Genomic DNA, 14,026 nt, shown 5'->3' on the forward strand with positions numbered 1-14,026 from the left:
TTTATTTTCTATTATCCTCAGAATTGGGTAGGCAGGGGCTTCTATATTCTTTAGAACTAGCCGACACTGAATGAAGGCTTTAGTCTAAAATTCTGATATGTATAATTTTCTTATAGTAACTTTAATGAGCCTAATTAGAATAGTTCATAATAACAAATTTTGTCGTAATTAAGTAAAATCAAAATTGAAAAATGAAATAGTTGATTTTTCTCCTTTATTAACGCATTATACTAATAAAAATTATTGTGTAGCCTAGGTAAACTATGTAAAATATTACCCACTGATTTTGAATCGATCACTGAATTTTACGATAACCTGTGCCAAAAAAAACGACACCAATATGCCGCCGTCAAAAAGGAACGCATACTTATTTCAAATTCGTTTTATTGCAGCACAACTCACTAATTTATAGATAAAAAGAAATGAAAAGTAAAAAATTGTTAAACTTGCTCATTGTTGTACTTATTTACGTGACCGATTTGCGCCCTTTCAACGACATCAAACTTTTGTTACATTATAAATAGGGAAATCTTATGAAATTGGTAAGTTTAGATTTAGCCATTACGGATCGAGTCGTCGGCCAAAGGGCGCAAAATCCCTTTAACTGATAAGAACAGGCGAATAAGTCAAGCGCGCAAAATTTCCTTTTTTTTAACGAAAAGTCGATGGATGTAAATATAGTGTTATGATATGTCACACTGCCTAAAATATAAAAATTAAATATTATTAAGACTGATTGTTTTATTTGAAGTAATGCATGTATGAGTTTGAAATTGATTTCAACAGGATGTACCTTCATTCATCAATGTATGATGATCCGCTTTTTGTATTTTGGAAGTTTAATGTTATTGTAATTTTTCCTAAATTGTTTGGTATAATTAAATATCAATTCCCTACTATTGAAGAACTACAAAAATATGTTATGTTAACATCAGAAACTCCAGTAAGTATGTAGTCCAGTAAGTTTTACAGTTTTGTGTAGCACGTTGAACTCGGTTCATTACCTACTGTTTTTAAACTAAAATTTTATATTATTATAGTCTTGTATATACTAATGTTATGTAAACTTAAACCAAATCAGAGATTTAAAGCTATGAAGATGTAAATATGGTGTTATAAACAATGCCTAAAATATACAAATTAAATAGTATTTAGATTAATTCTAAAAAAGAAAAATACATGTAGAACTTAATAATTTATATTGACAAAGCATGCTCTTAATTCGGCAGTATATGATGCTCCGTATTTTTGTCTCCAAGTTTCCTGATATTATAATTCTCGTACTATCATCTGGATAATAAAATATAGAAATACAAGCAAGTATATAAAATATTATTAAAGCTTTCTAAAATAGTATAGGTTTTACAGAAATATTATCAAACGGACAAAAAAAAATCAGTAGAAAATACTGAGGGTTAGAATTTTAATCTCTATGTACTACTAAGTTTTTAAATTAATACAAAAGCACTTACTTTTCTTTAGTACTAAGATAAGTTGACTAAATATCACTTAATCTGTTCTTAACCTATTGATATCAGATTTGTTCGGGTTCTTGTTATTACCGATTCTGAACCGTCCAAGAACTTTGCAGCGCATGCGCAAATGAAATAATGTCTTCATATTTCCTTCTGCGCATACGCATCACAGTTCTAGGACGGTTCAGAATCGGTAATAAGAGAAACCCGAAGTTAGCTATTAATTTAAAAAGTCGGTAACTAAAAGGCATCAAAAATCAAAAATAATAATATAATTTATTTTTCTTTATTAGCAAATGTAATTTAATATTCGTTATTAAAAATTTTGACCATTATTAATAAATAAATATTATGCATGGTGTCTCTCGAGAAAATTATATAAAATATTTCTCACTAATTTTCGGTTTATGTCGAGATTTTTTTTATTTTTTAATAAATACCAGCGGAAGGAATTCGGGCAAAAAAAGTCGATGTTGTCACGTTTAATTATAGAAAAGCAAAGTTGCTCGATATTACCTATAAATTGAATATATTTTAGTTCATTTCAGCATACATAATTATATATATATATGCTAGTATGTTGACGTAGTTCTTATTGTAATAATGTATATTTATCTAATTAACAGATTTCGTTCATTCTGCCTATTATAAAAGGTAAAGTATTTCCTTAAGTTAAAGTCCGCTTAGGGTAAGCTGGCAACGTTGACAAAATTCAGCATGGCATTCAACCAGTCGGATTCAACCAGTCTGATTGGTTGAGATTCTTGCACGTCTTGTTGCCATTACCCCCAACTTTATGCCCCTCTCTAGGAATAGTAGAAACAGTCACTACTATTGAAAAATCCGTGTTATTGTATTGTGTTTTATATTATCTTTAACTTGATTTGTGGTTATTGTAATTAGTACACGCGTTTTAACAAATATTACTATATTTGGCAAATGACTAAACAAAATGTAGGTACATTTAGAGTAAAATAATATTATAAACTTTACTGGAAAATATTATAAAAATTCCTGATATATTTTTATGAAACACCGCACGCTCGTGGGTATTCTATGAATGAAATCGGTCATGATTTTAGAAAATTGCGATCCCTTTGCCGTTGCCCCGTTGTTTCAGATCCGTTTGTCAGACTGTCAATGAATTATTGGCCCTCATTAATAGGTAAATATAGGTATTTTGAACCAATAACAATGGAAGTTACATGTAGTCTAAGAGCTAGCAACTTTTTCGAGAAAGTATTTTAAGACGTCTGGCTCTTTGATATATCTTTTACAAGGCTTTTACCATGCTCTCTGGAATAGCATGCGGCCCGTCTGGCTGCCGATACCCGTTGCGTCTACTACTGCGCATCAGAAGAAGATCCTATATTTTTTTATTAATTTAGTTCTATAAATTTTAGTATTGAATATAAATCGAACATGTCTCCATAGCGCAGTGCGTAGAGTTTCCGACCACGAACCGATGATTCAGAGTTCGAATCCGGGTCAGGTCAAAGATTTTTTTATTTTATTTTCGTTTATATTCTGATAGTAAAGTATTAAATAATTCTGGTAATTAAAAAAAAACAAATATTTAATACTTTACTATCAGAATATAAACGAAAATAAAATTAAAAAAAGTCTTTGCCCTGACCCGGATTCGAACTCTGAATCATCGGTTCGTGGTCGGAAACTCTACGCACTGCGCTATGGAGACATGTTCGATTTATATTCAATACTAGAATTTAAAGGACTAATAAAAATATAGGATCTTCTTTCAATGCGCAGTAGGGAACGCAACGTTTACCGGCAGCCAGACGGGCCGCATGCTGTTCTAGAGAGCATAGTAAAAGACATATCAAAGAGCCAGACGTCTTAAAATACTTGTTTTCCCGACGTTGCTAGCTCTCGTACTATTAGTTCAATGTAAAGAAATCAACAATAATCGTAACCTATGATCGTAACTAAGTAACGCATTGTTAGATCAATGCAAAACGCAAATCAAATTTTTGACTGAAATACTTCTAAGCTTCAAATATTTCTAATTGTAAAATGTTTTGGGGATTAACTCCAGCCTTAGATTTAACTGAAGAATACACAAAAAAAAACCAGACATATCCTGAAGTGTTGAACATTCTCATAATCGGAAGCACTGATTGTAGGCATGTATTAAAAACTATAGCAAGAAAGTATCGTCATCAAAAAGTACGCTAACTTCTAAAATAAGTATATAGTCTAACTGAGAATCATTTTAAGGTAAATATTAACTTCTATATCATAGAAACGTGTATGGAAACTGTGGCAAAACAACTCTTGCTATTATACACAGCTTTGCAACCAAAGGAATCTATGGGTTTAGAACAAAAAACCAGAGTTTTTATGGAACTTTTTGGTAATACACTTGTAAGACCCTATACAGCTAAGTATTTAAGCAATGCGGCAAATGATTTGATAAAAATGATTACGAATTATGACTACCTAAAGAACAAGATGGGTATGGTAAATATAGATATAAAATATAAAGATAGAGATTATATAGAGAATCTTGTTAAGTTCTGGTGTGGTAAAGACGAGTTTAATATAATCGACTGTTGGAATAGGAGACTAAGAAAACTTCTTGGAGTCAGGTAAGGCATAAAAAATAAATATATACTTGCAGGAATAATAAGATACAGGGTGATCCGAACTGTATTCCGGAAACTTCGGCAGCATATTTTGCAGATAAAAATAATTACAGTTAATAAATAATAATGAGGGTTTGAGGAAGTTTTGGTGTTACACAGCAAAATAAAAACACTAAATCACCACAATACACCAAAACACTTTTACTTTTACACTGGACGCGCGTTTCGATAACCATGTTAGCATCATCAGCAGATGATTATAAACTAAAGTACAATCTACAAGTTGAGCGTTTATATACTCGCTCAGTGGGCACCGAGTAGGCGTGGCAAAATCTAGCCAACCGAGTCAGAGCCCACTGAGCGTAACAGTTAGATTTCCGCCACTAGAGTAGTAGGAACAAAGAACTTGAAGGAATTGGACCGTTGTCTCTGTTCATACTATCTTTACATTTATTAATTCTGATGCTTTCATATGCATCTAATTGCCTGTAATTTGAAACTTGTTTAATTAATTTTAAATTATTAATTTGCAACGTTCTTTATCAACAATATGTTCGGCAACGCAAGATTTATCCAGTCTACCATATCTTATCTGGGCTAAATGTTCTTTGAATCTAGTTAATATTGATCTTCTAGTTTAATCTAATCTAGTTAATCTTTTTAACTTGTGTATAGTGTTAATAATAAATTACAACAATTATTAGGTAATCCAAAGGATAAAACACCTCCACTGGAAAGGTCGGGTATTTATGAAATTTCTTGAAAAGATTGTAATCAGAAATATGTTGGGAAATATGTTAAAAAATAACAGTAAAATAACAAGTTTTAATGTTTTAACACCAATTTTCTTCTTATACGTTTCTATTTAAACACATATTACACACACTAATATTCGTAGGTATGATTCAAAATTAGGAGCATTTGACTGGGATTTGCATATGCGTCTCCACGATGTCGGTGGAAAACAAATTTGTGGCCAAGAATACCGAAGTTTCCGCTTGAATGGTGTCGCATTCTCATGGCTGGAGGGCGAAGTGTCCAAACCAAACAGAAGCATGGTTTGCGCTATAATACCAAACGGTGAAAACTACCTCCATCATGGTTACTTGGGAGATATGCAGACCGGTCCATTTGTAGCCTATGGCCTCGAGTGTGAAGATAAAACCTTTCTAAAAAGCACCAACGGACAAAATGCTTATCGAGCAACCGACATAACCCAGAGAAATTTAAAACAAATCTTTTATGAAATGGAACACCAGCAAGAATATGAGCATATTAAAACAACTGATATTGAGCTGGGAGGTTCGGTATTTAAACAAGACAAACTGGTATTTGACACGAAAGGACTTGAAACCAATAAGTTAAAACCTTTGGAAAAATGTATACAAGTTGATGATGTCTGTATTAATTTTGTATCTATTTGTTTACTGGACCAAATGAAATACAAGGAACAATATCACGGATATTTTGATTTGGTTTACTGTGCTAATAATTTTTTTAAGTATTTTGATGTTGAAACTATGGAAAAAGTTGCGAAAAGTGGATCAGTGTTTTTGTTTGAAAATCAACTATTCCTAGTGAATAATAGGAAAAAACAGATGGAAGAATATGCCGAAACTGTGCAAAGTAAGATAAATGAAATGAATGTGAAGAAAACAGGCTACAATTTTGAAAAAGACGCTTATTTTAAAACATGTTTAAAGTAAAATATAATTTAATAAAAATAAGTACCTATTTTCCTTGTTATTATTAACTACCCAATTATTTTTTTTAAAATTAATGTTAAATCAAAAAATTATTTACTAATTTTTTTTCATGCAATATCACTGAAAAAAATATGTAATAATAATAATACATATAAAAAAAACATAAAAAATCTGATTTTGTGAAATTTTTGACACACCTTGTATAATACCAGCAAATTTTTATTAATTAATTTTATCTATTATTTGAAGTTATATTATTAATATTTAAGTAAAATGATTTGTCATAATAAATACCTCCTTATCAAAATACAAATACAAACTATTTTTTATGAAACAAATAATGAATAACATAATAGTTTATTAAAAAAAGATATTTATACAAATATAATCACCATCTATAGTCACTTTCCTTTCTTATGCTTGAACGGTCCATTCATCTTACTTTTGTCTTTCTTCAGAGCGCCAAAATTCTGTTTCTTATTCTTTTTCTTCAAGTTCTTCTTAATTTTCTGGCCTAGTTTTATCGAAATATCGTTCTGGACAACACTTTCATCTTTTTTAACTTTTTCTTTTTGTTTTGGAGATACATTTACTTGATTGCCATTTTCTTTTGTTTTGCCATTTAATATTTTTTCTTTTATTCTTTTATCTTTTTTACCTTTTTCTTTTTGTTTTGGAGATACATTTACTTCATTGCCATATTCTTTAGTTTTGCCATTTAATATTTTGTCTTTAATTCTTTTATCTTTTTTACCTTTTTCTTTTGGTTTTGGAGATACTTTTGCTTTACTATCATTAATTTCTTTTGTTTTGCTAGTATTTACTACTTTTTCTTTAACCAATTTTTTGTTTTTTAACTTATTTCCTAATTTCAGTTTTTTTACTTTAACACTAGATGCTTCAATATTTTTGTCGTCACTATTTTTCTGCAGTTTTTTCTTTTTATTTGAAGTTTTAGATTTTTCAGAATCATCGTTTAGTTTCCTTTTTTTGTTTTCAATAATTTTTGTTTTTTGTTTTGTTTCTTTTTTATTTTTCTTTGAATCTGTATTTAAACTACTATCACTTTCCTCTTCAATACTCTCAATATTATCAAAGGTTTCTTCATCTATCTCATCAGAATCTGCACTTTTTGGTATAACATTTGAAAATTTTCTCAGCTTGGCTACAAAAAATCCATCCATGTTATGTTCATGGGGGTAAAAACGCCTTGTTAAATTTAATGTTGGATGAAACCTAAATAAAAAAGTATTCTACAAATATTACATAAAAAAATTAAAGAATAATTCATACCTTAAATGCCTATATTTAGTAAAACCTTCAGTTCCAAAACCTAAACCGGTATCTACCAATTTTACATTTCGTTTCTTCAATGCAAAATCTATAACCCATTCATTTTCTTCAGGCAAAACAGAGCATGTTGAATACACTATGTAACCTATTTAAAATCAGTTTAAATCAAAGTATATTCGCTAGAATAATTTTTATAATACCTCCAGTAGATGACTTTGCATTTACAGAGTCAATAGCAGCTAACAAGAGTTGTCTTTGAAGGTTATAACATCTTTGAATATCGGTTTCGTCTTTACTGGTCTTGACACTTTGATCTTTTGCTACCACACCAGTTCCTAAAAAATTTAAAATAGAAAAGTTTTAAAAAATATATTAATATTATATTTACCTGTACAAGGTGCATCTAACAGTACTCTATCAAAAAATAGTTTCATTAAACTTGGAAATTTTCGCCCATCCATACAGGTTATGACACTATTTACTATTCCTAAGCGATGAAAATTTCCCACTACAGCTTTTATACGATCTCTTAAATAATAATTAAAAAAATTAAAAATGATATATAAATATTATGAAGTAACCCATACTTGTTTAAATCATTGGCAAATAATACACCTGTATTTTTCATAACTGCTGAAATATGTGAAGCCTTTCCACCTGGAGCCGCTGCCATATCTAATATCTTTTCATTTTCTTGCGGTGCCAATGCAATCACTGGAAGAAAACTAGAAGCACCCTGTATCAAATAATGACCAGCTAAATATTCTGGAGTAGCACCAATTGGTACTTGTGAGGAATAAATTACTAATCCAACTTTTGACCATTTTCCTACTGGATCTAAATTAACACCCCTATTGATTAAAGCCTGTGCTAAGTCTCTTCTTCTGGTTTTTAAACTGTTCGTTCTGATAGTTAAAGGCCTTTGAACTTCGCTGGCTTCAAGAAATTGTAACAGCTCGGATAGTGGAAATAGCTGCATAAATCTCTCCATTAGAAATTCATTATAGCTGTAATAAGTACATAAGTCATTTCTAAGGATATCAATATATTCACCCCTTGAATGTTCAGAGTCCCGCAGTTTACTAAAATCAGAAAGGACCCTTATAATTTCACGAATCCTTTGTTGAACATCCTAAAACATTAATTCTCTTTATCAAATATTGCTATGTAATTGAAATTCTTGAAATACCTGTAGAGATTTAACTTCTTCCTCCGATTCCTTTGTGGGAAATTTAAACGTTTCTTGATCAGCAATATTTAACTGTAACTCTTCTTCGGCTTCCTTCTCTTGTTTTGCAAGTTTTTTCTTTAGTTTTATATTTTGTTTTTCAATGGGTAGCAAGTCTGAATCTAAAAATATTCTTCATATTATTTAAAAATAACTAATTTAATAGTTCACAATGCCTTTTGCATCGTCTGATTCATCATCTGAATCAAAATCATCATTCTCTTCATCTTCAGCTTCACTATCTGTTGCTATGTCACTTAAATTTCCTAACTTTACATTATCCTCCTCATCAGTTTCACTAATATTTGATTCAACTTCTGATTGTTCCTCTTCATTGTCACTAATATTTGATTCAACTTCTGATTGTTCCTCCTCATTGTCACTAATATTTGATTCAACTTCTGATTGTTCCTCCTCATTGTCACTAATATCTGATTCAACTTCTGATTGTTCTTCTAATTCCTATAACAATGGGCATATATCAAACTCCATACCAAATAACAGGTTGATCTACTCTACCTCATCAGTATCACTAGAATTTAATTTAATTAACTGCTTTTTAGGCTTGTTTTTAGGTTTAAGCCAAGAACTGTTTTCATCAGAAAATCCTTTAGCTTTACTTTGCTTCTTTGTCTTATTAGTAATATCTTTTGGGACATCATTATCTTCTTTCAATTCTAAATTAAAAGAATACTTCTATGATACCTGTTTAAACTAACATAAAAAACATGATACCTACCTTGGTTGTTTTCCCTCGCTTTCTTAATTTGTTCTCGTTTTTTAAGTCTCTTCTTTTGTCGAGCGCTTAATTTTTTATCGGATTTTTCAGTTTCTAAAATTATAATATGAATTGGTCCAGATTATGTTATATTGGAAGGAATAGAGAATGTTACCTATCAGTTCCTTGGGAAAGATTGGATCTTTCTGTTTCTTTGCCTTTCTTCCGGGCCCTTTCTTAACAATAACTCCTTCATTAAACTTGGCTTTTCTACCCATTATTATTTTTTTAAGCACGTGTTAAAAAATCTTCTGTAAAAATTTATATTTACCACGGTTTACATTTCAAAATGCTTAATTTCAATGGTTATGTCTAGATTCTTCTTCACTCAAAAAAATTAAGTTTTAAATTTTAGATCATATTCTAGACTTTCCCAATGCCTATTTTCTGAGTGATTCGAGGTCTGACGACTAGAAACATAAAACCAAAAGATGCAGGGCACTATATTTAAGCTTAAAATTAAAATGTTTTTAATAAAAACTAGAAAGGAAAGCAACGATAACTTTTTTATGTTGCTTTTTATCATATATAAAAGAGAAATCTTTATTCAAACGCCATTGAAATATCGAATTTGAAACTAACCAATTTCCTATGAGAAGAAAAATGTTTCCAACTCAAACTAACCAACGTTTTTTAAAAGTTTGAAAGAAAAGATTTTTTCGACCACCTGAAAATAGATATAAAATTCTAACAAATATCTAGGTATTTAGGCATAAGAATCAACACGAACATACTAAAATCGTGTAGGCAATTCTTTCTACCTGTTCCGTCTTCTATTGAAACAGAATTATGTTTCTAAATAGAAGTATTATTGGAGCTACATTTTTAAGAAGTTGTTTAGTGAAGAACAGTTCCACAACTAAAATTTGTAATAAAATAAAATGTTCAATAGAATCTCGACCTTTTTCGGCAGATATCCCTAAAACATCTTACGAGCACACAGCTGAAGCCATTACAAATAATGAAAGTAAGTAAATTAAATAGTAACGGTTACCACTATTGATTTCAGACATTTCATAATATAGTTTTCCTTTTTATAGTTATTTTCTTATAGACAATACAACTTCAGAAGTATCCAAGAGCAATAATGAATCAAGTAAAAGTGGAGACAGGGAGTTAGAGCATAAATTAAAAGTTTTAATGCTGGAGGCTGAAGTATTGAGACAGCAAGGCTTTTTAGTACCAGATGAATCTTATATGAAAGATGATATGTGGCAGCATCTTGTTGAACTACCAACAATCTCGTCTAGAAAAAAATATTTAGAATTTTTATTCAAATTATCTAAGAAACAAGAACATAGAAAAGTTAGTAGGTTTTAAGTTGTTTTTTAAATATAATTTTAAGTCTTAATTATAGATTAAACAAGTGGAAAAACAAAAGAAATTGGATGAATTTCGTGCAACAAATCCTCTAGAAGGGCTGAATGTTTTGACTATAGAGGAACATGCATCACAATATGGTCTAAAATATAATAACATGTTTCTCAGATTTTATGATACAATTATTAATCGCACATACAATCATAAATTATTTCAAGCAATGATGTTTGGTCAAAAACTAGTCATCGATTGTGGATATGAACAACATATGACTAAAAGGGAAAATTCTTATTGTGCAAAGCAACTTATGCTTTTATTTGCTGAGAACCGTTTCCATTCAGGTAGGTGAAGTAGATACAAAAAGTACCACTTCAAGACTTTGATTTTTAGATCCATTTGATATACATTACACAAATTACAATCGAAATTCGGACCTTGCAAAGTTATTTCACAAAAGCATACCTACTTTATATAATCCTGAATTTCCTGCAAATATTCACGAAAACAGCTATTTAAATGTATTTCCTAAAGAGAAATTGATTTATCTTACACCCCATTGCAGAGAAGAAATGGTATCATTTGATCACGAAGCAATTTATATTATTGGGGGTATTGTTGATAAGGTAATTAATATGACTTAGTATTTTTTAAGCTTAATATATAATATTTTTTGCAACTAGATAAATAATGAGCCCTTGTCAATGGCAAAGGCTAAGAGAGAAGGAATAAAAATGCTCAAGTTTCCTTTGGACAAGTATCTGTTATGGGGATCTGGATCAGGAAAAAGTCTGACTTTAAACCAGTGCGTCGCTGTGCTGTTGGACATAAAAAAGACTGGCGACTGGAAATATGCTTTAAGACACGTACCAAAAAGAAAACTTGCCGAAGTTATTGTTGATAAGCATGTGTCAAAATTTAAACCTGATTTCCCTGTAAAAAAAAATAATACATACAACACAAAAAAGACCTGGAAACCTAAATAATTTAGTTTATATTTGTTTAATATTTATACAATAATATTAAAATGTTTTTATAAAATGTTTATGTATTTTAATTTTTTTAAGAAATATTTAATCTCTTCTAACTCTGGATATTTAGTTCAGTCATTGGGGATTTTTGCTTGGAAAAAAGTCCGGAAATTTTGCAACTTTGCAGGTTTATAGGTTTTGCGGTCCCTAACTAATATCTGCTAATATCCGAAACTGCGTTTGTTGAATATTTCGAAAACTGCGATTTTCGCGAAAATTTGAGGAGAGCAAAATTAAAGAGAATAAAATTTCCTATAAAAAAGGTTTTATGAAAATGTTTGCTAAAGTCAACCGTTTAGGCACAAAATCCCTGGAAATTTTACAATTTTCCGTAAAATATGATATACTATCAATATTATGTATAGTCGATTTTCCGAAATCAAATGTCGATTAGGGTTCATCAAAACTAGTTTTAGTTCAGTTTCTTCAATTTTGTCATGAAACAGTAGCGTTTCATTAATTCGCTCATTAATTTATGATTAATTAATAATTTTAATTATTGTAAATGTGTACTTGTTTCCACACCACCCAAGAAGTAAAGTACTTGGCGCGTTTATTTTAACGTGGTCTCCCCGGAGACCTACTTCCAGGGGCGGCTTGTCCTATGAGGCAGATGAGGCAGTGCCTCACCAATACATTTGAAAAATTACACGTATTAATCGATACATCTTTAATCACAATTTTATATTTTTTCCCTATTTGCATCAATAATAATTGTATTTTTTAACCGTCATTCTACAATAAATTACGTCGATGGTATTCCTTTAAACGCGCTTCCTTTCCCATATTTGCCCATATGCGACAAACTCGACGATGTATATCCATCTCATTTGTTCTTTAAGAAGTATATGTGCAGAGGTTTGCCTCTCGCCTTTCCTTGTCTAGCGTATTGTGGTATATCGCACTGACGATGCGACAGCGTTCACTGGAATCTTAACTCTATAGAATGAAAAGAAAAAGCATAGGCAAAACCTTTAGTTGAAGAGAGATAAAATGTATGGAGTAGTAGCGCGTAAAAAAACCGTATTGAGGCGAGCCTCAAATGTAAATTTGAACCTTATAAGCCGTTCGTTAAAAATATGTATCACTTCCCGATCAGCCCGAGAGATTTTAGGCGACAGGCTGAAAATGCAGAATTGCATTATTTGGGAATTTGGCTTACTTTGAATCAGAGTTTGAATCAATTCTGCCGGTTATTACAGTGTTTTGTCTACGTTTTTTAATGTGAATTGCATGTTTAATTACTCTTTTTACTGATTATTGTACATATTAAGTAAATACCTAAAAAGTGGGCAGTGACTTATTGTTGATTGATATGATGATTTAGAGGGACCATGTATCATCAGAAGACTTCCCCAGGTAAAGTTTTTCGAATCATTTCTCGATAAATTGTGTATAGTCAAAAAGTAAAGCGACCTGTACAGATTCCGTTTTGTTTTATTTTTATAGGATGGGTAGAAAAACAAAATTTTACCATACAGAGTAAAATATAAGAGAAAATATCCTGAGGTCGCTTTGATAAAAAATTTACTGTTGCAATGGCCCTATGTAATAGGTTGTCAATCAAATTGTTGATTGTTTGACTATGTTTTTTTTTTAAATGTATGATGTACCTTTTTTATTAATTTGGTCGTTTTGTATATTTTATATGTGTGTGTTTGTATTTCTTGATTTTTTTTTTCATATAATGAGTTGGACACGAATAAATAAATAAACCGTATGATCGAGAAAAAACGGCTTCAGCGTTGGCTATGAAATGAAGATCGCTGTCATTTTATATGTAAATTTATATGGGAAATGTCATCGATCGTCATTTCCCAGCCAACTGGACGCCGTTTTTTTTCGATCATACGGTATAATACTGCGAATTATATTACATAAGGCTATTTCCGCAACTGCTAAAAATTTAGAAATATTTTAAATACAAAAATGTGCGCTTTTTAAGTCTGTAGGTATCTAAAATACTAAAAATAATATACAGTGTGTATTGCATTTAAAAAAAACTGAGATATAGCATTATAATATTGCAATGTTGGCCGCGCCATAAAAAAATCCCTGTGAATGTGAATTTTTCTCGGATTTCTTCTTTTATCCTACATACCTCGCTATAGTATACGTACTTAAGCAATAATATATCAATAAGTTAAATTCACTCCAGGTTTTTACCACTTTTTAAAAGATGAAATTTTTCAAATATGAATTATCATGGAAATCCCGCATACATAGTGCTTCAAATAAATCAATAGTGTGATGTATGCTGAATTTTATGCTGAACCCAATTTTGTACAGAAAAATGGTAATGCGATTGTAATTTTAAAGAAAATATTTTTTTAGGATATGTACTTTTTTTATATAGAACTTCCTCGTACTAATGGCCACCCTATATACATACTAATAAAAATTCTCTTCTAATGTGCCTCACCATCTTCCAGTGCTACGAGCCGCCCCTGCCTACTTCCTAGGTAAATTAAAAACTTTAACTTATCTGCACAAGCCCGACCGATCTGGCTCATTGATGTGAAGGCCGCCAGAGGGATATCTACAGGCAAGTCCAACTCCTCTTCATCGGATTCGTCGAGTGACACTTCAGTG

At 30.7% G+C, this 14,026-nt stretch overlaps 3 protein-coding genes across 3 annotated transcripts; 2 read left to right on the forward strand and 1 right to left on the reverse strand.

Moving 5' to 3' along the window:
- The first annotated feature begins 3,412 nt into the window (after positions 1–3,412).
- LOC115891180 (dynein assembly factor 3, axonemal homolog) lies at positions 3,413–5,834 on the forward strand. Its single transcript, XM_030911584.1, has 3 exons — positions 3,413–3,662; positions 3,714–4,084; positions 4,980–5,834. Exons 1-3 carry the CDS (start codon positions 3,510–3,512, stop codon positions 5,785–5,787), a joined length of 1,332 nt encoding a protein of 443 aa, XP_030767444.1. The 5' UTR covers positions 3,413–3,509; the 3' UTR covers positions 5,788–5,834.
- Positions 5,835–6,128: 294 nt separating this feature from the next.
- LOC115891172 (25S rRNA (cytosine-C(5))-methyltransferase nop2) lies at positions 6,129–9,397 on the reverse strand. The gene is made up of 10 exons (XM_030911578.1): positions 9,202–9,397; positions 9,048–9,140; positions 8,828–8,985; positions 8,485–8,770; positions 8,270–8,430; positions 7,668–8,212; positions 7,469–7,608; positions 7,281–7,415; positions 7,081–7,225; positions 6,129–7,023 (listed from the first exon to the last, which is right to left on the reverse strand). The coding sequence occupies exons 1-10, from the start codon at positions 9,302–9,304 to the stop codon at positions 6,189–6,191; spliced, it is 2,601 nt and encodes an 866-aa protein (XP_030767438.1). The 5' UTR covers positions 9,305–9,397; the 3' UTR covers positions 6,129–6,188.
- A 263-nt stretch (positions 9,398–9,660) lies between these two features.
- On the forward strand, positions 9,661–11,446 carry LOC115891178 (mitochondrial ribonuclease P protein 1 homolog). Its single transcript, XM_030911581.1, has 5 exons — positions 9,661–10,053; positions 10,141–10,391; positions 10,444–10,747; positions 10,797–11,029; positions 11,087–11,446. The coding sequence occupies exons 1-5, from the start codon at positions 9,876–9,878 to the stop codon at positions 11,387–11,389; spliced, it is 1,269 nt and encodes a 422-aa protein (XP_030767441.1). The 5' UTR covers positions 9,661–9,875; the 3' UTR covers positions 11,390–11,446.
- Positions 11,447–14,026: the final 2,580 nt, after the last annotated feature.

This window comes from Sitophilus oryzae, unplaced genomic scaffold (assembly GCF_002938485.1).
Source record: "Sitophilus oryzae breed Bouriz unplaced genomic scaffold, Soryzae_2.0 scaffold_971_pilon_pilon, whole genome shotgun sequence".
In the NCBI taxonomy this organism is placed as follows: Eukaryota; Metazoa; Arthropoda; class Insecta; order Coleoptera; family Curculionidae; genus Sitophilus; species Sitophilus oryzae.